The sequence below is a fragment of the Nycticebus coucang genome, chromosome 6 (genome assembly GCF_027406575.1).
Source record: "Nycticebus coucang isolate mNycCou1 chromosome 6, mNycCou1.pri, whole genome shotgun sequence".
Taxonomy (NCBI): Eukaryota; Metazoa; Chordata; class Mammalia; order Primates; family Lorisidae; genus Nycticebus; species Nycticebus coucang.
The window spans coordinates 66,109,988-66,133,634 of record NC_069785.1 but is presented as its reverse complement, the minus strand read 5'-3'; the positions used below and the strand labels follow the sequence as shown (position 1 = coordinate 66,133,634).

Sequence of the window (23,647 nt, the reverse complement as noted above, 5' to 3'; positions counted from 1 at the left end):
ACTGCCCTTTTAAAGTACAATACTGGTATGCTAACATGGAATTAAAGAACGGGAAGAAAAAGCACCTATTTAGTCTTCATCATCTCATGTTGCCATGTGGGTTTTCAATTGTATGTCTTCATTTCTGTCCAAATGTTTCATTTCTTACCCACTTCAATGTGTTTGTATTCACAGTATATATTTTCATGGCTTCAAATACCGGAATATTTGACTAGTTTACTTGCTATCTGTACTGATGTCTGATAGACAGTGTCTGATGATAGACTCCTGATTCCAATTCCCTGCCCTCAGACCACTATTCTTGTAGTCTTCCTTTCTTAGTAAATACCAGCTACATTTTAAATACATGTTAAGTTCTACTTTGACTTTTCTAATATTCTCACATCACACATCTGACTGTTTTAGCAACAAATTCTGTCACGTTTGCTTTCCAAATACATACGACTCTGTCCAGCTTACTGCCTCCACTGCTCCTACCTGGGTCTGAACCATCATCATTTTTCACTTGAAAAATGATTTTCACTTGAAAATCACTTGAATTATTGTAATAAATACTGTTGCTGTTGCTGTTGCTGTCTTTATAGTCACTTCTTCCCTTGGGACTCAGAGTGAGCTTTTACAAAGACAGATTAGATCACGTGATATCTCTGTTCAAAACCTTCTAATGCTACTTCTCATTTTCCTCACAGTAAAATCTGGAAGACTTGTACTGGCCTATAACTTCAGTGTGATCTGGTCTTCTTATGTCTTCTACTACTCTTGTATCTGAACATTTTGCTGCAGCCACACTGGCCTCTGTGAACCCACCTCAGATCCTCTGCACTAGTTTTTTCTGAGAGGACAGTTTCCACGTGGCGTCTTCTCATACTTCATTTAGATCTCTGCTCAAATGTAACCTTATCAGGAACTTCCCCAGACCACCTTATATCAAATAGTAATCCCTCACAGTACAGTACTCCCTATTCTGTGTACTCAGTTTTGTTTTTCTCCAGAGCACTTACCTGCCATATTAAGGTTTTTTAAACTTGTCTCTCCCACCTCTCTCTTCCTAACAAGATCAGGGACTTAGTTTTGCTCACTACTGTACCCCAAGAACTGGAATAGTAAGTGGATCTAAAGAGGTGTCTTTGTTAAGAAACTGTCAAGAAAGATGATGAAATTCAGGTGTTCCATGACTAAAGCTATTAAAATTACCTCTGAATTGTTTCCTGAGTCCTTTTAAATGTCAATGCATCATTTTTATTTTCAGATTGGGACAGTGCGACTTTAAGTAATGAGTCACTCTTGGACACTGTATCTAGATTTGTTCTTGCAGCTCTTCTGAAACACACAAATTTACTTAGTCAAGCATGTGGAGAAAGCCGGCAAGTAACTTAAAACTATCCTCAGACAAATATTTGCTCTCATGATGTTAGAAATTAGGTAACTTTTCTATTTTGGTTTTTTATTTAGATATCAACCTGGTAAAAGCTTATCAGAAGTGTACCGTTGTGTATACAAAGTTCGAAGTCGTTTACTTGCTTGCAAGAACCTTGAACTTATTCAAACCAGGTCATCATCACGAGACAGATGGGTAAAGTTGGAAATCAATTAATTTCTGTTTTTCTGCGACCTGTGAGAGATAGCTCCATATTGGTTTATGTGAGAACAAATGTGCCTTGGTTATTTCAGATGTTCAATAAATATTGAGTAATTCTTTCATATTTTAAAAAATGAAAGAAGCCTGGTGCGGAGGCTCATGCCTGTGATCCTCGCACTATAAAAGGCTGAGGTAGGTAGATTGCTTGAGCTCAGGAGTTTGAGACCAGCCTGAGCAAGAGTGAGGCCCTGTCTCTATTAAAAATAGCAATAGCTAGGTATAGTGGCACATACCTGTACTCCCAGCAACTCAGGAGGGTGACGGAAGAGGATTGCTCAAGCCCAAGTTGAAGTTGCAATGAGCTGTGATGCCATGGCACTCTATCCAGGGCAACAGAGTGAGAAACTCTCTCAAAATAAATAAATTAATTAAAAATTTAAAAATGGTAAAATAAAAGACTTGGGGGTTTATTTAACTTCACATTTATCAAGTGAGAGATGGTTGCTAAGAAAGAGCATATAGTTTTAGGCTGCATAAATATTAAGAATAAATAATAATAAATTGAATGGTTCAAATTATAGGAAATATTCCTCTCTTTTATGCTGATTAGGCTACATTTGAATTATCTTGTTTAATTTTGGGTGCCATAATTTTTAAGGGACATTAATAAATACCTTGGATTGATAAAAAGGTCCAGTAATCATCTATCATTTATGTAAGAACTAGAAACTTGTGGCAGTGCCTGTGGCTCAAAGGAGTAGGGCGCCAGCCCCATATACTGGAGGTGGTGGGTTCAAACCCAGCCCCGGCCAAAGACTGCAAAAAAAAAAAAAAAAGAACTGGAAACTGTCAAAATGTTTAACTTAGAGAAGTAAAAGCCAAGGAGTGGGAATATCACATGATAACTACCTTAAAAATACTTAAAAGGTCTTCTGTGTAAGAGAACAGAGGATACATCTAGGACCAATGGGTAGCAATTGAAGGAATAATTGTTAGCCAACTATAAGGAAAATAGGCCTTCTAATGATGAGAGTTGTCCAACATAGGAAGTGAAGATTGAAACCGTTTATTAAGGACAGTCCAAAAGTCCTTTTATTCTTGCAACAAAAATGAGATGATTTCCTAAAGCACTTAGTAATCTCAATAGCATGATACTGTAATAATGGATACAAGCCTAGATAACGATACATCATCTGCAGAAGTGCTTACTTTGAAACTTAGCTCAACAGATGTTTTGTACTCCATTAGTTAGGTGTTTGATTTTAAAAAATCAAATTTGTATTTTCATTTGTATAATAGTAGACTTTTGGCATGTACTAACTTAATATTTGTAGATCTGTTTGTGACCTTGAAAGTTCATGAAATGTACTAATTTGCCATTTTGTTGAAGCTTAAATTTGAAATTCACATGGACTTATATATGGTATGAGTGTCTGCTCAGTATCTTCATCTCTCTGAAATTCCTAAGTTATTTGTGCTTCATACTGAAATTTGTGGGAGAAACCATATACTGTTATAGTGTTTAGGACTGTCTGAATACCTATTGTAAGGACTCTTTCCTCTGTTTAGATGGCTGCCAATTAGCATAACCACTGCAGGAAATAAAGTTAAGGTAATTCTTACCAGATTTCAATTTTAGGCTTCTTCAGGGGCAAAGTTAAACAAACAAACAAACAAACATACTGGCTTGGCACCCATAGCACAGTGGTTACGGCGCCAGCCAAATACAGCGAGGCTGTTGGAATTCCAACCCGGCCCAGGCCAGCTAAACAACAATGATAACTGCAACAAAAAATAGTCGGGCGTTATGGCAGGGGCCTATAGTCCCAGCTACTTGGGAGACTGAGGCAAGAGATTGCTTAAGCCCAAGAGTTTGAGGTTGCTGTGAGCTGTGACGCCACGGCACTCTACCAAGGGTGACATAGTGAGACTCTGTCTCAAAAAAAAAAGAAAAGATAAAAATATTGTTTTAAATTTAGAATTAAATATTATTTATACAGAGTAATAGTAACGTATAACTTTAAGAAAATGAAATAGAATCAAAACCATGTACATTAATTACCTTTTATGCTTGGTATCATGTTCAACATAACTTATTTTAAGTTATAACTGCAGGAATTTATAGCTGCATAGAAATATAAATATGAATCAATCTATAGCCTGGCATTTTAATAAAAAAAATACTGAGGAAGAAAGATTTATTCAGTGTATCTTTTGGGGTTTTATGGTAAAATTCATGTGTTCTTATGATATCAGCAGTAATTTCCATTAAAAAAGTTAAAATTTTGTGAAGTTTTTGAAAAACGTATTTAGTTTAGTTTCTGATAATTTCTTTTAAGATCTCAGAAAACCAAGACTCTGCAGATATCGATCCTCAGGAACATTCATTTACCCGAACCATTGATGAAGAAGCTGAAATGGAAGAACAGGCTGAGAGAGACCGGGAAGAGGGCCATCCAGAGCCAGAGGGTGAAGAGGAGGAACGAGAACATGAAGTGATGACAGCTGGCAGTAAGTATCTGCTTCTTACTTTATAGACACACACTGTGGCATTCTTTTTGCTAGGGAAAATGAAAGAGGCAAAATTTCTCTAGTTTTTCTAAGAGAACCTGATACTCCACTATTGATTTGAATTTGTATTGGCTAACATTTCAGGGGCCTCTTACAACTAACCTAGTGCCATTCTAATGCTTTTGGATTATATGTTCAGGGGTGAAAAGTTCTGTAAGCAGGCATGTCAGTACCTGCTCCACTGAGCCTCATGCACAAAATGACACCCCTGAGTCATTACATAAGGTCATTCAAAATATGTCCTCTGAGGGTACCAAGTTGTCCAACTTTTGTGTGGTGAGGAAGAGAGCCCTTTTCTATGCATCTTAGGAGAGCCATATTGTTTTCCATGTGTAGAACTTTTAAAATCATTAATTTCACCCATTCACTACATGTGGTTTCAAATGGGAATGAGAATATGCATGATGCTTGAGCTTATTGGTTCGAGACCAGCCTGAACAAGAGTGAGAACCCCCTCTCTACTAAAAATAGAAAAAACTGAGGCAAGAGTATCGCTTGAGCTCAAGAGTTGGAGGTTGCTATGAGCTATGATGATGCCTTGGCACTCTACCCAGGACGACAGTTTGAGACTTTGTGTCAAAAAAAAAAAAAAAGGAGTATGCATGAGAATGATATTTGCTGAATGAATAAAACTTTTCATTTTTTTATATTCCATGGTGATAGTATTTAAATGTAGATACTTACAGTCTAAAGAGCAGTATCAAAGCTTTAAAAATATCTTAAAGTATCTTTTGAGTGATTTGGTATTTCAATTTAAAGCATATATTTAATTTTTAGGCTAAAACATTATGGCCAGCTGTGCATTTGGTGTTGAGAGTGTATCAATCAATGAAGTTGGCATTTATTTTATTAACAATTTATTTGTGTTCTGCATATTCTAAAAATGATTTTGAGGTGGCTCAAAATAAGACCAAAACTTTTTAAATAAGAAGAAAAAGATAGGTCCCAATAGAGAAAAGGGGATTAGAGATGGGAAGGGAAAGTGGTCATATTTTAAAAATTTAGGCTGAGGGGATTTTCCATTTAAATTTAAAACTTAGTTTAGAGATTCCTCGACTAATGGGCAAAATATGGTGATAAAGCATAACTCTCATTTACCCTCAATAGTCATCTGGGGAGTAATGATTTTTAAACTAGCTGTGATTTTTTGATCACCTATTATGTGCTGGGTGCTGGGTCAAGTGCATTCATAGGTTAACTAATTCTCACAAAAGTTTACAAATTCTAGTACTATGTCATTCTAAAGGTGGGCGAACTGATGTTTAAGGAGGCAAAATTATGTGCCTAGGCTATGGTTAGTAGCAACTGAAATTAGATCTAGGTCTGCCCAGAACTCTAGTGATTGTTTTCTTAACTTTTTTTTTTTATTGTTGGGGATTCATTGAGGATACAAGAAACCAGGTTACACTGATTGCACTTGTTAGGTAAAGTCCCTCTTACAATCGTGTCTTGCCCCCAAAAGGTGTGGAACACACCAACACTCCACCTCCCTCCCTGTTTTCTTAACTTTTTAACTAATTTCTAACTCTGGACTCCAGGAGGGTTTGTTGCTTTGACTTTTATAGAAACAAAGGACTTTTACAGCACAATGAAAATATTGTTCATAATTCTAAAAAATATACAGATTCATTTTTATAATTTTTTACTTTCATATTAACAGTTTAATCTAGTATTTTACCAACTTTTCTGCCTAAGTTTCCCATTATGAATACTGTCCTCACTCCAGATTTGAGAAAAAAATTCCTTTCCCATTATAAAATATCTACGACTGCATCAGAACCTTGTTAACTTTACTAACACTTGTACTTGGGCTGATATCAGATGGATATCCTTGTCTGATGCTGTCTGACCCCGGAGGCAATCTTGTCCATATATCGTAGCCAGATTCTGTCTCAGTAAAGACCTCTGGTGGTTGCACTTATCTAATGGGTTTAAAATACAGCAAAGTTTAGGTTTAGCAATTATATCAAGTTAGGAAGGCAAAAGGGGGCCTTGTCCTTATAACTCATGTAACTTGTATTTTCTGGGTTTCCTTTGTAACCTGACATTTTTCATTCTAAGGTCAGGAATTTTTCAGAAATAAGCAGTTATTTTTATCCAACATAGTGCCTCACGGACTTTGTGGGCTTCAAAATCAGCTGGAGGGCTTGTTAAAACACGGTTGCTGGGCCCCGCTCCTAGAGATTCTGTTACAGAAGATTTGGATTGGGTCCATAATTTGCATTTCTTACAAGTGCTCAGATGATGTGGATGCTGCTGGTGTGGGACCACAATTTGAAAACTACTGATTTCACTCACTAATAAAATTTGAAATAGAATCAGCCAAATCTAAATTCTGTGAAGGATTATGAGTATTTCCTACTGTAATTTTTATGAAAAGTGCAATGTTTTAATACTTTCGTTACAATTTTAAATAGACTATACTGTATTTAATGTCTAAAAAATAATTTTTCCCTCTTTCAGTATGTTTTTGATCCAAACTTTTTGACTATTTTTATTGTTATTTTCTTTGCTCTTCTCTCCCCATGTGTTAAGACCTTGTTTTTGTGTTGCATGTTACAGAAATCTTTCAGTGTTTCCTCTCAGCTCGTGAAGTAGCTCGTAGCCGAGATCGAGATAGAATGAACAGTGGGGCAGGGTCTGGGACTCGAGCTGATGATCCACCTCCTCAGTCCCAGCAAGAGCGAAGGGTCAGCACAGACCTTCCTGAGGGTCAGGATGTGTACACTGCTGCCTGCAACTCTGTGATCCATCGGTGTGCCCTGTTAATATTAGGAGTAAGTCCTGTGATCGATGAGCTTCAGAAAAGAAGGGAAGAAGGACACTTGCAGCAACCTTCAACAAGTGCCTCTGAAGGGTGTGGCCTTATGACCAGGTGGGACTGACTAGAAACTTAAAACAATACTCTTCTCTGGTTGTTACTTATGCATTGAAATGGTTTATTCTCAAAGTTACAGTGTTTTTCTGATAGTTAACACAGACATGAAGGAAGAAATGTAAATTGACTAGGATGAATTTAAAGTAATGTAAGCAATGATACTGATTCAGCATGAAATATAAATTTCTGATTAAATAAGGAAGCACACTTTTTCATACACATAAACAACAGCTTTTGAAAAATATATGACATTACTATCATCTCTCTTAATTTAGTGGCATACAAATTATTTTGATATAATTGAGAAGGGCTTTGTGCTTAGCCAAGAGTCAGGACTTCCCATCAGTAGATAAAATTTCTCCTTGCTATGGGTGTGTTTTATCTCTATGCTACAGTTCCATCCATTTTTATGTTCACTAACAGTCCCAAATCAAAAAACTTTTTTTTATGCATGCGAGACAGGAGTGAAAGTCTTACAGCAGAGAGCCGGCTAGTCCACGCAAGTCCAAATTATAGACTGATCAAATCGAGGAGTGAATCTGATTTGTCTCAACCTGAATCAGATGAAGAAAGTTACGTGCTGGTGGGTATAACTAGTTTCAATAAAGAAGGATTTTTATTTTCAATGTATAGATATTAATAAAGGCTTTAATTAGAGTAACCAATATGTTTTAGACATATAAAAAACTTTTACAAACATAATTTTCAGAGAAATGAGATAACTATGTTGAACAAATATTTACCACATATATGATAATGTTTCTGTCTTTAGCTCTGACTTCTCTCTAAACTCTGTATTCCTACACCTAGCTCCTTGTGGACTTTCCACCTGAATATGTCTGCTTTCCCCAATTTTAGTCTATCCAAAACTGAACTCTTCTTTTTTCCAAACCTGTTTGTCTTATAGTCCCTATTTTAGTAGTTGGTGCTGTTAACTTGAGATCATCCTTGACTTCTTGTCTTTTTATTTTTTTATTTCAGATTAATATGAGGGTACAGATGATTAGGTTACATTGTTTGCATTTGTTAGGTAAAGTCCAACTTGTAGTTGTGCCTCTGACCCAGAAGGTGTGACATATACCCTTATATTGTGCCCACTAGGTGAGAGCACACCAAGCCCTCTCCCTTCTCCCTCTCCTCTCTCCACTCCACCTGAGTTTAATTGTGTTTTTCTCTGTGTGGGTGTGCATTTTTTTATCTATTGGTCTCATATTAATATCGAGTACATTGTATACAGTACATTGCTTTTCCACTTTTGTGATACTTTACTAAGAAGAATAGACTTTTCTTTCTTTTATGCCCTGGTCCCTTCATTTTCCACCCTCTTCCCAATTCAATTAGTTAAGTTTTGGAAATTTTGTCTTTAGTATGTTTCCAATATGCCCTCTTCTCTCTACTCCCTCCTATCGCTGCACCATTTGAAACTTATTTTCTTTTATGTTTGAAGATGGGCAGAAGCCTCCAGACTGGTTGTTCCACCTCTTGTGCTCATCTTCCACATTTCCCTAGATTAATATGTCTAAACTACAAATCTGTTTATATCTACTCTATTTAAGATCTTGTCGTAGCTGTCAGTTAAGCATCAAAAAAGCCTCAGAACTTGGACTACAGGCACGTATGGTAAAAATAAAGCAAGTAAGGTTTTTATTTATATAAAAGGTAGAAAGTAAGGTAGAAGTATACTATAGTGTGACATGTAAAATAAATTAGAGAGTGACAGTTATTTAAAAGATGGCTTCTAGGCTCGGCATCTGTGGCTGAAGTGGCTAAGGTGCCAGCCACATACACCTGAGCTGGTGGGTTTGAATCCAGCCCGGCCCGCCAAACAACAATGACGGCTGCAAGTGAAAAATAGCCAAGCGTTGTGGTGGGCGCCTGTAATCCCAACTACTTGGGAGGTGGAGACAGGGGAATCACTTAAGCCCAGGAGTTGGAGGTTGCTGTGAGCTGTAATGCTATGGCACTCTACACAGGGCGACAGCTTGAGGCTCTGTCTCAAAATAATAATAATAAGGCTTCTATTTGAGGAAGTCTAGACTTGAAGTTGACAACTGAATTTTCATTTTAACTGTTTCTCTGCCTTCAGTGTGATTCTATAGGTGACACAATGTCTCTGGGCTTTAGTGTCCCATTGTAAGATACGATATGGTAGTACCTGTTGTATATATGGCAATGTAGCAGACTTGGCTTCTGGCCCCGATTCTACTGCTAACAAGCTGTGAGACCTTAGATTGCATGATAGATCAAATAGAAATACTGGTTTGGGGGACTGACTGATCTATAAGCTTCATTTTTAGTTGTGAAATCCCTCTATTATGTAAACTGACATAAGGGATATAAAAATATTTTAGAGTGTGGTGCCTGTGGCTCAGTGAGTAGGGTGCCAGCCCCATATACTGAGGGTGGTGGGTTTGAACCCAGCCCCGGCCAAACTGCAACAAAAAAATAGCTGGGTGTTGTGGCAGGCGCTTGTAGTCTCAGCTACTCGGGAGGCTGAGGCAAGAGAATCACCTAAGCCCAAGAGCTGGAGGTTGCTGTGAGCTGTGATGTTACGGCACTCTACTGAGGGAGACAAAGTGAGACACCGTCTCAAAGAAAATTAAAAAAAAATAAAAACTAAAATATTTTAGAAAGATATAAAGTACTATGTAAAAAGAAGGTTATCCTTCATCTCTATTAATATCTCTAGACCACTTCATGCTCCCAGTCTTGCAGTCCAGTGAGATTCTTTTCTATCCATTTATTTTTCCAATATGGTTAATCTCATTATCTAGTTTCTCAACCCTTTTATATTTTAAAACATAGCTTATATCTCTCCTCTGCTCAGAATCCTTCAATGACTTCACTTTTTCTCAGAATAGATGTCTAAGTCCTTATTGCGACCTCCAAGGCTCTCTCTGTGATCGGCCCTACGATCTATCTGATCTCTTCTGCTTTTCTCCTTGATGACTCTCCTGCCACACTGGACTCTTGGCTGTTTCATGAACATACTACACAAGTTTATTAGGACTTTAACATGGCTATTTCTTCTTATTGGAATACTGTTGTCTACATGGCTAATTCCCTCACTTTCTTCAAGTCTTCATTCTGAAGACGTTTCTTTTTACTTTTTCAGGGAAGCCTACCATGACCCCTATACTTAAAATGGCAGTTTTTCTTCCCTTCCACTTACTTATTAACTCCTGTCTCCCTCACCTTGCTGTGTTTTACCTGCAGCACCTATCGCTTAACATATAATTTACTTATTTATTATATTCATTTATCCATTTGTTAGCTTACCCTAAAATACAAGGTTTTTGAGGATAGTCATCTTTTGCTGTTTTATTTACTGCTGTATCCCAAGCACCTATTATAGTGCCTGGCACATGGTAGGCCGTAAGGAAATATTTTTTGGATTTATGAATGACAGTCTAATATATTTTGAAAAAATTTTTCTATCTATTCATTTCTTTCCATTTTTTATTTCTGGTGCTAGACAAGATGTTTTCAAACGAGTCTCCCTACTTTTTTAAGTCTTACTCCTTGGACACTTCTAAAGTTAGAGCTCTTGAAAATACACATACCAACCACCATAACAATAAAACACCTGCTGGTCATGCTACCTTCCTACTCAGAAAACTCATAGTGACTTTAATACTTATCAAGAAATCAAAAATTCTGGAAAATTCACCTACTTGCTTCTAGAACCAGCATTCTCTTGCAGTAATCTGTATTTTTGCTATAGTAGTTCATCTGCCAGAGTCCAAACATACCTCTTGAGTCTTTGCTCAAAGACTGTTTGCCTTAAAAGTTCTTCTTCTAGGGTTCCTTGTTAAAGTCCTGTCCCTCCCTTAAGGACTGGCTAAAATGTCACTTCTTCCCTTCAAAGTTTTTCCAACTTAACTTTACTCACAGTGGCTCTCCTTATTGGCCTATGATAGTTAGGACTTCTAATAAATCACTAACAGTTTCTCGTATGTTGGACTTACCTGTGTATTATTAGTATATCTTCCCAACAAATCTACTACAAGCCTAGGGTTTTTTGCAATGCCACTGATACCTCCTACATAGTGCTTTATATATTGTAAATGATTGATAATTCATTTCAACTGAAAAGGTAAAAAATGAAGTTAGGTATAAAGTGTCATACTGGGGAAACAAACAATGAAATCTGACTTAGAATGGGCTAAAGATTGACTGTGGACTTTGACCTGGGCAAGACATTTAAGCTTTAGGAGCCCTAGTTTCTTTGTCTTTGAAATAATTATTAGCACCTGTTAAACTTGCCTCAGATGTGTTCTGAAGAACAAATTTTGTAATAAAGTTTAAAACATTTCGAAAATTATAAATGGTGAAGACAGATCAGTGGAGGAGGATTGAGCCTAAATGTCATTGCCAAAATGGTTCATTTAGGTTTTTGTTGTTTATTGAGAGAGTACAAAAATTTTTTAAAGGTAATAAGTGCATGTTTTAAAAAGATTGACTTTGGTCATCTTTTCTTGTGGAATATTTAGAAAGATAGTATCATAAAAGATGGAAAAGACAAGAACTGGAGGAAGAGGAGATTCCATTTCAGGTCAAGGGAAAGCTAGGTTGAGCCTTCACCTTCAGAGAGTCTGGGATAGATGAAGAGGAGCAAGCACTGGGGGCAGTTTGGGTTTTTCCAGCCAAAATGTGTTACCTTTCTATCCACTATTAGGTTGTTTAAGATTATCATTCATATCTTTGATAGCTAGTAGTGCCTTATTTACTCAGAGTTGTCAGTGTTTGAAATACTGTATAAAATGACTAAAATTACCACTTTAATGGCAAATCTTGTTTTAACCTCCTTTCATAAGTGTATTATATATTGTATTATGTACTTCATTTACTTCAATTTAGTAAATTATGTACTTCATTTTACTAAGCTTTAGTAACTTAAGCTTAACTGTTTGCCAGCTGTCATTCTTATCAACATTTCTTCCTATATTTTTGAGTCTGTTTCCTAGCTCTCTTATTTCACAAATGACTTATTTAGTTATTTAGGGTTTTTTTTGCAGTTTTGGCCAGGGCTGGGTTTGAACCCATCACCCCTGGTATATAGGGCCGGTGCCCTTCTCCTTGAGCCATTGGTACCGCCATTTTTTTTTTTTTTTTGAGACAGAGTTTCAAGTTGTTGCCCTGGGTAGAGTGCTATGGCATCACACCTCACAGCAACCTCAAACTCTTGGGCTTAAGTGATTCTCTTTCTTCAGTCTCCCAAGTAGCTGGGATTATAGGCACCCGCCTCAATGCCCAGCTATTTTTCATTGTAGTTGTCATTGTTACTTAGCAGGCCTGGGCTGGGTTTGAATCCTCCAGCCTGGGTGTATATGGCCAGTGCCCTAGCCACTGAGCTACAGGTGCCGAGTCACATACTAACTGTTTTGATTGTGTAATACAGTTGAAATTAATAAGACCATAATGTGAAGACTGCGTATAAACTTAAGTATTTATGCTGTACATATGAGTGGAATGGAAAGTTGTCTACATCTCTCCCTACCAGATACCCAGAAATGTACTTCCTGAAAGCCCTTCATAGTTTTTTTATCTGCAGTTTCACAAATTTGTGATTTCTCTGTTTTAGTAGGTTTTAAAAAACATGTTGAAATCTTTTAAAAATACTACCAGAAGGTATAGGACTGTGTTATTTTTCTGTTAGTATGGATCCATCAGATTTTCTTCCTTTAAACACCTGGCCAAAGCTAGTGGGCTTTTTGAAAAGAAAGGAAAGTGAAGATGTAGAAAGGAGTGGTAATTTTGGGAAATGAAACACTAATGCAAGAGCTTTAGGCATCTAGAGGATTATTAAGATCACCCTGTGTTTGGAAAATAAAAGATAAGATACCCAAGGAAAAAAGATAACAACAAAGAAAAATTACTGCTACTTGATAATATTAATTAAAATATGTGCCTTGATGTTTTTGAATTAGTATTTGAGAGTTCTATGCTTGAGCTTTCTTTTATCTGTTATAAGTGCTTTTTTTTTTAAGGGACATTTTGTTTTTGTTTTTTATTTTTTTTTATTAAGGGATATTTTGTTATTAATCTGACTTGATTGGTGAATAAGTAGAGCATTCCTATTAACTATTTAGATTATTTTTTATTCTGATAATCTATTAAATCTTAATCTTAAAATACTTTTCACAACTAATTTTTAAAAATTTATTTAATTTTACTTTTAATAGAGTGGCAGACGAAATGCTGATTTGGATTTGGCATCATCTCATAGAAAGAGAGGTAGGTATTAGATTAAATATTTGATCAAATTAGGTAAAATTTTATAGCTGATGTGTTTATATCTGGTTGTCTTTGAAACATAATTGCAAAAAAAAAGTTCAGAATCACTTTATCAGAAGTTAAATAAGGATGACTACTTTAAAAAAAATACCTTTTGGCTGGGCACAGTGGCTTGCAACTGTAATCCTAGCGCCCTGGGAAGCCAAAGCTGGTGCATTGCTTGACCTCAGGAGTTCAAGTCTAGCCTGAGCAAGAATGAGATGCTGCCTTTACTAAAAATAGAAAAACCAGCTGTAATCCCAGCTACTCAGGAGGCTGAGGCAGGAGGATCACTTGGACCCAAGAGTTTGAGGTTGCTGTGAGCTACCGTGACGCCATGGCACGCTACCCAGGGGAACACAGTGAGATTCTATTTTGGCGGGAGGGGGAACCTTTTAAAAATGTGGGAATATTTGGGAGTTAATAATGCTATTTATTATTTGTCATAATTTTCCATGTTTTAGCTTACTGAGAGAGTTTCTGGAGTTTAAATGGCTTACAAAAGAACTTCTCTTTACCTTATATATAGGTAAATATGCTTTCCAAAGGAAAGTTTCTGTTTTTTTTTTCTCTCTTGGCCTCTTAAAAAAAATAATGTTCAGAGATGAACTAATGATTTAGAGGGTCATCAAGAATTAAGGTCTTTTGTTGAAAGTTCAGTTTATTAATGAGTAATATTGTTTAACTCATGGTCATATGTACAAATAGAGGGTAAAACCACCAGTTTTAGATAATATAAATCCAAGGTTAACTAAAAACTTTCTAAAGTATTATTCTCTAGAATACTTTATTTTTATTAGTTTAGTTTTGTTTCGTTTTATTTTATTTTATCAAGGTGCTTTTATTTAAAACTATTTATGATGTGGTTATGGAAAATGTGAAATGTTAAAAAGTGCCACTGTGGCAGTGTTCTAAAACCTTGTGAAAAACATTTTTTCCCGATATTAAATCTTTTGCATTTCAAAGTTAAACCCTTCTCTTGGTAGCTTCCTTGGCAGAATGTTAGTTTTATCCACCAAAGAAAAATATCTGAGAAATGAGGGAGAGAAATGCACACATAACTTTTTTCATTTTCACTTTATAATAGTAATTAAAATATGTGTATGTATGTATGTATGTAACTCAAAAGAAGAAATGTTGTTACTTAAAATCTGGCAATTTCATAATATGATTATAATTAGAATACACAAAATGATTTGTCTGAAATAATAAGGACCAGAGATGGTGGCTTTGTTTATTGAAAAGTCTTTTGAGAACTGTAACACATCAAAACTCCTGAGTTCCTAAAAAAAAAAAAAAAACAAAACAAATTACAAGATACTTGTTTCTTTCTTTCTTTTTTTTTTTGAGACAGAGTCTCACTATGTCAACCTCAGTAGAGTCCTGTGGCATCACAGCTCACAGCAATCTCAGATTCTTAGGCTCAAGCGATTCTCTTGCCCCAGCCTCCCAATTAGGTGGGATTACAGGTGCCTGCCACAATGCCCGGCTAGTTTTTTGTTGTTGTCGTTGTTTTGCAGGCCCGGGCTGGGCTCAAACCTGCCAGTCCCAGTGCATGTGGCCAGTATAGTTTAGTATAGTTTATATGGATTTTATAATTATTTGAAAATTGGTGGTACGCTTTGACTAAGTAATTGATTTAAAATTTTGAAACAAATATATTTTTCTAATTTTGTTTATTCAGATGAATAGTGTTGCTCAAAGTTCTATGATACATTAATAAATACATGTTATTTGGTGCTAACAGAGAAAATGACTCCAGACTCAATGAGTAGCATAAGGGATCCAACTTACAGTTTAAGAGCTTCCTGCTATACTACATTTATATTTTATAAGTGATAGTCCATTGGCTAAAATTATTCTTTTCTCTCAAATTTTTATTATGCTTATGGAGATACAATTTGATAATCTGTGTTAACCATATCAGCATATGGCAAAGTACTATCTTTGGAATAAACAATTTAGGATCTTTATTGTTGAATTCAGAGTGACCTATAATTTGAATGTGAATTACTTAAGAAGAATTAATACAACATTAGAATTATTGTCCTAAAACTAGCTACCCTTTTATATTTTAAATAATTATTCCGTAAGTAGATATAAATTATATATCTAAATAAGTATAAATGAATTAAGCCATTAATCCAAATTTTGTTTATGGATTAAGCCATCTTCTTGAAAAAGCTTGAGGTAGTACCAACACCTGTGAACTTATTGGAATATAACTATTATTTTGTTGGAAACAAGCGAATATGGGAACTCATGGGAAAAGTTTTCTTCTCTCTTTGTTATAACTACTCATTTAGGAATTGACAATAGGCAAGGAGGGAAGCAAACTAGTTATAAAAATATTCTTCATATCACTTAATCATTCCATTTTTATGTTCCCAGGGCAAAATTTTGCTGATGGTTTTGTTCCTAGGGACAGGTGGAAGAAAGTGGAAGAGTTACTATTTTAGGAAAGGCAGCAAAATTAAATACTTTTTAATCTCAAGAATCTTAGAGTTTATAGATTAAAGAATGAAAATGTACATTTAATAGCTTTTGTTTTCGTATTCTAATGGTTTCTTTCTTCAGAAGAAATTAACATTGAAACTGCACTTAAAAGATTGTTTTAAAAAGAATTTTTAAAAATCTTGTATATTTACCTATCCTTTGACTATGGTTTATTTTTTGTTTGTTTTTGTTTTTAAATAATAGTAAAATAAATGACCCTATTTTTTTCTCTTATTTATTGTCAATATGAGCCAGATACCTTAAGCCATAACATATCTATCTTCAATTGGGCAAATGAACCTGCCCAGTCTAACTGTTTGGGACCATGTAAACTATCAGGTATTCTGATTTGACTTTCATGATGGACAAACAGATGACCAGCCATATGAGAATTCTTCTGTGTACTGTTAACTCTCTTCCAGTAATTTGAGAAGGAAATGTAAATTTTTTCCCCTACATAGCATTTGCATTTATTAGTCTAAGTGGTCTTGAATTACTAAAAGCCCAATAAGAGGAATAGGAGAAAGATAACCATGTTTAATTATATCCTATTTATTAAAATTATTATTATTATTTTTTTAGACAGAGTCTCACTTTGTTCCCCTCAGTAAAGTGCTGTGATATCATAGCTCACAGCAACCTCAAACTCCTGGCTCAAGCAATTTTTTTGTCTACCGAGTAGCTGGGACTACAGGTACCCACCACAATGCCCAGCTATTTTTAATTTAATTAATTTATTTATTTATTTTTGCGACAGAGTTTCACTTTGTTGTCATAGCTCACAGCAACCTCAAACTCTTGTGCTCAAGTGATTCTCTTGCTTCATCCTCCCAAGTAGCTGGGACTACAGGTGCTGCCACAATACCCAGCTATTTTTAGAGGCAGGTTCTTGGTTCTGGCTCAGGCTGGTCTCAAACCTGTGAGCTCAGGCAGTCCGCCTGCCTTGGCTTCCCAGAATGCTAGGATTACAGGTGTGAGCCACTGTGCCTGGCCTTGAAATTGCATTTATTAAGTACTTATAAACTAAATACTTACTATATGTCAGAACTTGTTCTAAGCCTTCGCAAATGTTAATATTAATACATTTAATTTTTGAAACAGTCTCAGAATTCTTGACAAAACTTGTAAAAATATGTTGGTATTTTGGTACTTTGATAAATACTTAAAAGGTTTGCTATAGCTGTACAGAATTAAGCTGGTTCTTTGAAGAAAGATAATACTTGTTGCAGATCTTTGACTTTAGTTTTCATATTTAAGCTAAAGCTGATATAGTAAAAAATGATGGAATATCAAAACAGCAATTTAAGTAGCAACATCAGTAATCTTGTTAGTTAAAAATACTATCTTGTTTGATCCTTTCTGTCCCTCAGGTCTTTAAATACAGTGTTAGGGTTTTATTGCCAAAATAATACTGGAAACATTTATCAACGTGTGTGTTTCATGGTGTAACATGTATGGGCAAATGCTATTTTGTCTATGCATTTCAAATTAGATTATATAAAGAAGAGCAAATGTAGATGTTATCTCTCTCTCGTATCAAAATTTCTCCTTTTGTCTTCTGATTCTTGTGTGGTAGTGTATTTACTCCTTTTTGGCCAGTTGAGCCCCAGAAAAAAGAAGAGCTTCAAGCAAGTACATGATGGCATGTTTAATTTTTTTCCCCTTTTAGCTTGCCCTACATATTTTATGGTTTATAAAGTATGTATTGCAGCTCTGCCATGTTCATTTTAAAAATTCCATTTAAGAGCCAAAGTTGTAAGGACAAGTAAACAATCTCAAAAATATTTTGATTTTGTGTTTTCTTTGTATATATAGATGGCTGACTCTGAATTAATATTAAGTAATAATTGGGCTTAGTCTCAATTCCTACATAGACACTTTTGATGTGTTTTTTACATATAACATTTCCTCTATTTAGATAAAACAATACAGAATGAACCAAAGTTATTAGATTATTATAATTTTTAAAAAATTCTTTCATCTTCTATTTCCATACTATAAGTTTTTGTGTTTCAGAGTATTTTTGATGTCAAATAAATAATTTTATTAAGATTATTTGGTTTATTCTAATGTTATCATATAGTATATTTCCTGTTCTTTCTTATTTTTTATTCATATGAGGTTTTACTTGGGTCATAACTATAACAAATTCACCCTTTAAATTAGGGGTCAGTAAACTACAACTAGTAGGCCAAGTTGGTCTTTTACCTGCTTTGTAAGTCAGGTTTTATTGGAACACAAGCACACTCATTTGTTTATGTATTGTCTGCTTTAACTACAGCAAGATTTGAATACTTGTGACAGAGACTTTAGAATCTGCAAGGCTGAAATATTTGCTCTCTGGCCACTTACAGAAAAAGGTTGCTGACTCCTGTATTAAATTGCAGAGAGGATTTAATTTTGAGCTTGACCAGCTATTCCATAGAATCTTTTGGTGTATATGAAAGCAATCACTATTGGTAGATTCGTGAACCTTTATGTAGGCAGGCAGTTGAAATTTCCATAGATCAGTGATTTGTGAGTGGATTAATAACAGGAATATGTAAGATTGCCTCTCTTAAAAATAAAGGCATTAGGGCGGTGCCTGTGGCTCAAAGGGGTAGGGCGCCGGCCCCATATGCTGGAGGTGGCGGGTTCAAACCCAGCCCCAGCCAAAAACTGCAAAAAATAAATAAATAAATAAAGGCATTAGGTGCTATTAATTTGGCAAATCAGTTTCTTTGCACCTCTGTTTTCTCAATTTAGGAAATTGGATTAGATAATCTTTTAAGATCTCTTTTATTGGGTGGCGCCTGTGGCTCAGTCAGTAAGGCGCCGGCCCCATATACCGAGGGTGGCGGGTTCAAACCCGGCCCTAGCTGAACTGCAACCAAAAAATAGCTGGGCGTTGTGGCGGGCGCCTGTAGTCCCAGCTACTCGGGAGGCTGAGGCAAGAGAATCACTTAAGCCCAGGAGTTGGAGGTTGCTGTGAGCTGTGTGATGCCACGGCACTCTACCGAGGGCCATAAAGTGAGATTCTGTCTCTACAAAAAAAAAAAAAAAAAGATCTCTTTTATTTCTGTGATTCTAATACTATCTCATGGTACATATTGTTTTCATTTGGAAAAGTAATTTATAAGTATTAGAAAACAGAAGAAAGTTTTATTCTGAAGCTTTGTTATTAGAAAAAATAACTCAAATGTAAGGAACCAAAAATTATCATTCATAAGTTAAGGCTAAATGCAAATTCTAAATGCGCTTAAAGAAATGAAAAATGAATCTCTCTCTTTCTTTTTGTATTAGTCTCTGTTTTATTCTTTAAATTTTTTTTTTTTTTTGAGGCAGAGTCTCAAGCTTTTGCCTTGGCTAGAGTGCTGTGGCGTCACAGCTCACAGCAACCTTAAACTCTTGGGCGTAAGCAATTCTCTTGCCTCAGCCTCCCGAGTAGCTGGGACTACAGGCACCCATCACAATGCCCGGCTATTTTTTGTTGCTGTTGTCATTGTTGTTTGGGAGGCCTGGGCTGGGTTCAAACCTGCCAGCTCCGGTGTATGTAGTTGGCGCCCTAGCCAAGGCGCTGAGCCTATTCTTTAAATATTTTTTTAACTTAATACATTATGTATCTGTGATATTGTTCTTTGAATTTTTACTACTTTCTGTTTATATGGAAGAATATTCAGCTATATAATTTGTGGGACTTTTCAGATCGATTATTTTTCATCTTCAGTAAGATGAAAATTAAACATTTTTAATGTTAAGAATTCTTGCTAAAACATGGGAGGCAGATAAACCATATATTCTTCACCATTCTAAATTATTTTACTGGGATTCATATAAGTTATGTCATAGTTACTTTATAACATTTTCCCCCTGTTATGTATTGTCTAATTTCAAAGGCCAAAGGGTTTAACTGATACCAATATAGTAATTAAAAAGTAAGATCATACATTCAATATTATGTTAGTGTTTTCTCTGTGTGCATTAATGTTTAAATAGTTATTGTCCCAATTTCCATCCAGTTATGTAACAAATACAAATGTTGTTATCCATATTTAATTGAGTACTTTAAGGTGTGTTCCTAATAGAGAAATTTAGTATATTCACATGATAGGATATTACACAGCAGTTAAACAAATGAACCACGACTGCACATAGTAATATAGATTAATGTTACCAATATTATATATGTTGAATGAAAAGATTATATAAAATGATATTCTTTTTTAAAAAACACAAACCAGCTAAAACTAACAATTATTCATCTTAGGAATACATAAAAAAGATATTTAATAATAATAAAAGCCAGGAAATAATAAACCCAAGTTTCTAGAAAATAAACCTTAGGTAGAAAGAGATAAGAAGAGATAGGTTGGAAGAGGAGCAAACGGAGAAGGAGCTAATCAAGTTACTGTCAGTTTTCTAGTTCTTGTGTTCACAAGTATTTATTATAAATAAATGTGTGAATATGAAGGTCCATCATTGGATGAACCAGTGATGAAAGTGAATCATGAAGCAAGAATTATAGTTAATCAAATTCATGTAGTTGAGATCAATTAAAGAAAAAAATGTATAAGACTTGGACATGTATTTTATATATATATTTATTTAAAGCTAATATGACTTTGACAGTTGCTCTTCAAACATGTTAACATTTTCTGATATAAAGATTTTAACTTAAAAATTACCCATTGGCAGAACAAATGGCATTATATGCTTTTCTTCTATAGCATCTATTGTGATGCCACTTAATAATTTTTACAGTAAATCTCACATACTCTTGTCTGTGAAACTTTGCTTACTCTAAATAGGAGTTTCACAATCTGCAGTAAATATGCACATGACACAGTCAGTGAGAATGTTTCTTATATTAATGAAACCCAAAAGGTGATGTTTGTGTCTCCTTTTTGTGTAAGTTTACTTGCCCTTCTATATTCATTTTTTGGTAATGTTTCATTGCAGATGTGTAGACACTTTGTGTCTTAACTTACCCTTTGTAATGATAATGTTAAACTAGATGAAATCTTTGTTTCAAGTAGGTCTTATCAGCAGTATCCTAAGTGCCTAGTTCCTTTTTGTTCATAAGTGATGATCTTGTTTAATACTGCAGAGCATTTTAAGCTAAGCATTTTGAGACCAGCTTCTGCCTTTCTTTTTCTTGTGGCAGCGTGTTGCTAAAGTGCTTACAGAGACATTGGTACATCAAACAGGGCTTTCCCTTTATTTTCTTACATTGCTCTGGTTTTTGTTGTTTTTTAGAGAGTTTTGTTTGTTCTGTTTTTTTACCAAAGCATTTTGCTCAGATTCACTTAATGCATGCATGTATTCAAACATGAGTATCCATTTTTCACCAGTTGATATGGTAGCAGCACTCAGCCATATCTAGTTTTAGAGTGTATGTTCTGCTTGTTTGCCATTAATGCACGTTTGTTCTTTTTGCATATAGGTCCCATGCATAGTCAGTTGGAATCCCTGAGTGACTCTTGGACTCGCCTGAAACATAGCAGAGACTGGATTTATAACTCCTCTTACTCCTTTGAGTCTGATTTTGATCTTACCAAGTCTTTGGGAGTTCACACTTTGATTGAAAATGTTGTAAGCTTTGTGAGTGGAGATGTGGGGAATGCCCCAGGTTTTAAAGAGCCAGAAGAAAGTATGTCTACAAGTCCCCAGGCCTCTATCATTGCAATGGAACAGCAGCAGTTAAGGGCAGAAGTAAGTCTTTGATATTTACTCCTCATGAGAGATTCTGGAAACTTAAGCTAAGCCACTGAATGTACAATTTTAGGAGAAACTTGTCCTTTTCTCCTATTCCTTACCTGCTCCTGTCTTCTACCTGCACTTCTCAATATCACTTTCTTAACTGGAATGACTTATTACTAGGTCATTAAATATGAAGTGTCTGATTTAGAATCCAAAGTTTATTATATCTCAAACAAGAAGCAGTACAATTAAAGTATGCACCTAAACTATCAACACAGTTTTGCCCTCTTAATGGTAGCTCAGATGTGCCAGCCGTGAAGAAGGTTGGGGCGTGAGTGGTGATGAAATCACAAAAGGTGTTTTCACATAGCTTGTTGAGAACTGAGTATTTTTCCTTGTAAAAAGTGGTCCAAAGCCCGGAAGAAGTTGCTAGTCAGTTGGTGCAAGGTCTGGTGAATATGGTGAATGACAGAGAGTTTCTAAGTCCAGCTTCTATAGTTTGAGTAGCATTGTTTATTTGACAACATTGTCTTACAAGAGGATTGGCCTGTCTCTATTGACCAGTCTTGGCCCCTTAATCATAAGCATCCTTATCATGTAATCCATTTGGTTGCAGTAGACGTCCTCTGTAATTGACGGCCCAAGTCTCATGACACTGTAGTATGTAATACCAGCACTGGGCCACCAAACAGACACCATAAAAGTTTTTTGATGAATATTTGGTTTTGGACTGCGTTTGGCACTTCATCTTTAATCCAGCCATTGTGCCAAATGCTTACGATTATCAAAAAGATTTTGTTTTCATCACATATAACAATATGGTGTAGAAATGTTTACCTTTGTGTCGTGACAGCAAAAAGAAGCAAGCTTCAAAAATTATTTCTGTTCTGACACTCCTTTAATTCATGTGGAACCCATCTATGGAGCTTCTTTACATTGTTGATTTATTTCAAATTGTCCTATATTGGTAGAATAGTCACATCAAACCTTGTTGCTAATTCACACATAGGTTGAGATGGATTCACTTCTACTATACCTTTCAACTCATCATTATCCGCCTTGGTGTCCACATGGCTCATTTTCAAGATTAAAATCACCAGAATGGATCCTCTCAATCCATCCACATACTGTGTGCTCTTTAGCCACATCCTTCCCAAATACTTTGTTACTTTTCAAGCTGTCTGCGCTGCACTGGTTCCATAATGGAACTCATACTCAAAAGTAACATGAATTTTTAAATTATCCATGGTTCATAAAAATTGCTGTAAAAAAGAAAGATAACCACAAGCCAAAAGGTATGTTTGAAAGAATGAGGATATACTTTCACAGTTACAAAAAAAAAAAAAAAAAAAACCAACAAATATCAACATTGTGAAATGTCAGAGATGCTGTCAAACTTAGTACTTCAAGAAATCAGACATTTCTTACTTAATAGCCTAGTATTTTGTTTGAACTGGACAAAAATACATTTTAATATTGTAATTTCTCAGAACAATATACTCTAATCATAAGTCTTCCCTTGTCTAAAAACTAGTGTGAGACTGGGTAATGACCATAGGAATCTATTTCTCAGAACCTCCATTTTTGACCCATTTGTTTTGGTTTAAATTAAGTGCCTAGTTTAGATTAGATCCCCACAGTAATAATTGCTGCAGTCAAAACCCACAGATGAATGCTAAAATTTGTGAGCAAAACTTGGAGACACAAGATGTTTGCATAACCTTGAAGTATCTCCCCCCAAATATTTATTAATTATTGTGGTTTTAATAATTAAAACCTTGCAGAAGATGGAGAATTATTTACCTCCCCTTGAGAACAAATACAGTATGGGAAGGGAATAAATAGTAACTGTACATTGTAGAAACATGGCACACACATACATCACCTTAACTAAGTGATCAAGATGAACATTACCAGAGATAAATTATGTTGATATCATGTATGCTTAATATAATTTGATAAGAATATTTTAAGTGGGGCGGCGCCTGTGGCTCAAGGGGTAGGGCGCCGGTCCCATATGCCGGAGGTGGCGGGTTCAAACCCAGCCCCGGCAAAAAAAAAAAAAAAAAAAAAAAAAAAAAAAAAAGAATATTTTAAGTGGTATTCTTTCCTAAAATTCATATTTCTAGTTTAATCATGAGAGAAAAATCAGACAAACCTAAGTTTGG

The 23,647-nt window shown here is 35.4% G+C and overlaps 1 protein-coding gene across 1 annotated transcript in view; it reads left to right on the top strand.

Annotated features, from left to right (window-relative positions):
- The window catches only part of HERC1 (HECT and RLD domain containing E3 ubiquitin protein ligase family member 1), a 231,092-nt gene that overhangs the window by 114,547 nt on the left and 92,898 nt on the right, over positions 1-23,647 (top strand). Inside the window, exons 20-26 of the mRNA XM_053596078.1 lie at positions 1,250-1,364; positions 1,453-1,573; positions 3,919-4,090; positions 6,713-7,025; positions 7,491-7,611; positions 13,214-13,265; positions 21,223-21,491. Coding sequence (XP_053452053.1) covers positions 1,250-1,364; positions 1,453-1,573; positions 3,919-4,090; positions 6,713-7,025; positions 7,491-7,611; positions 13,214-13,265; positions 21,223-21,491 — 1,163 coding nt within the window. The remainder of the gene's footprint in view (positions 1-1,249; positions 1,365-1,452; positions 1,574-3,918; positions 4,091-6,712; positions 7,026-7,490; positions 7,612-13,213; positions 13,266-21,222; positions 21,492-23,647) is intronic.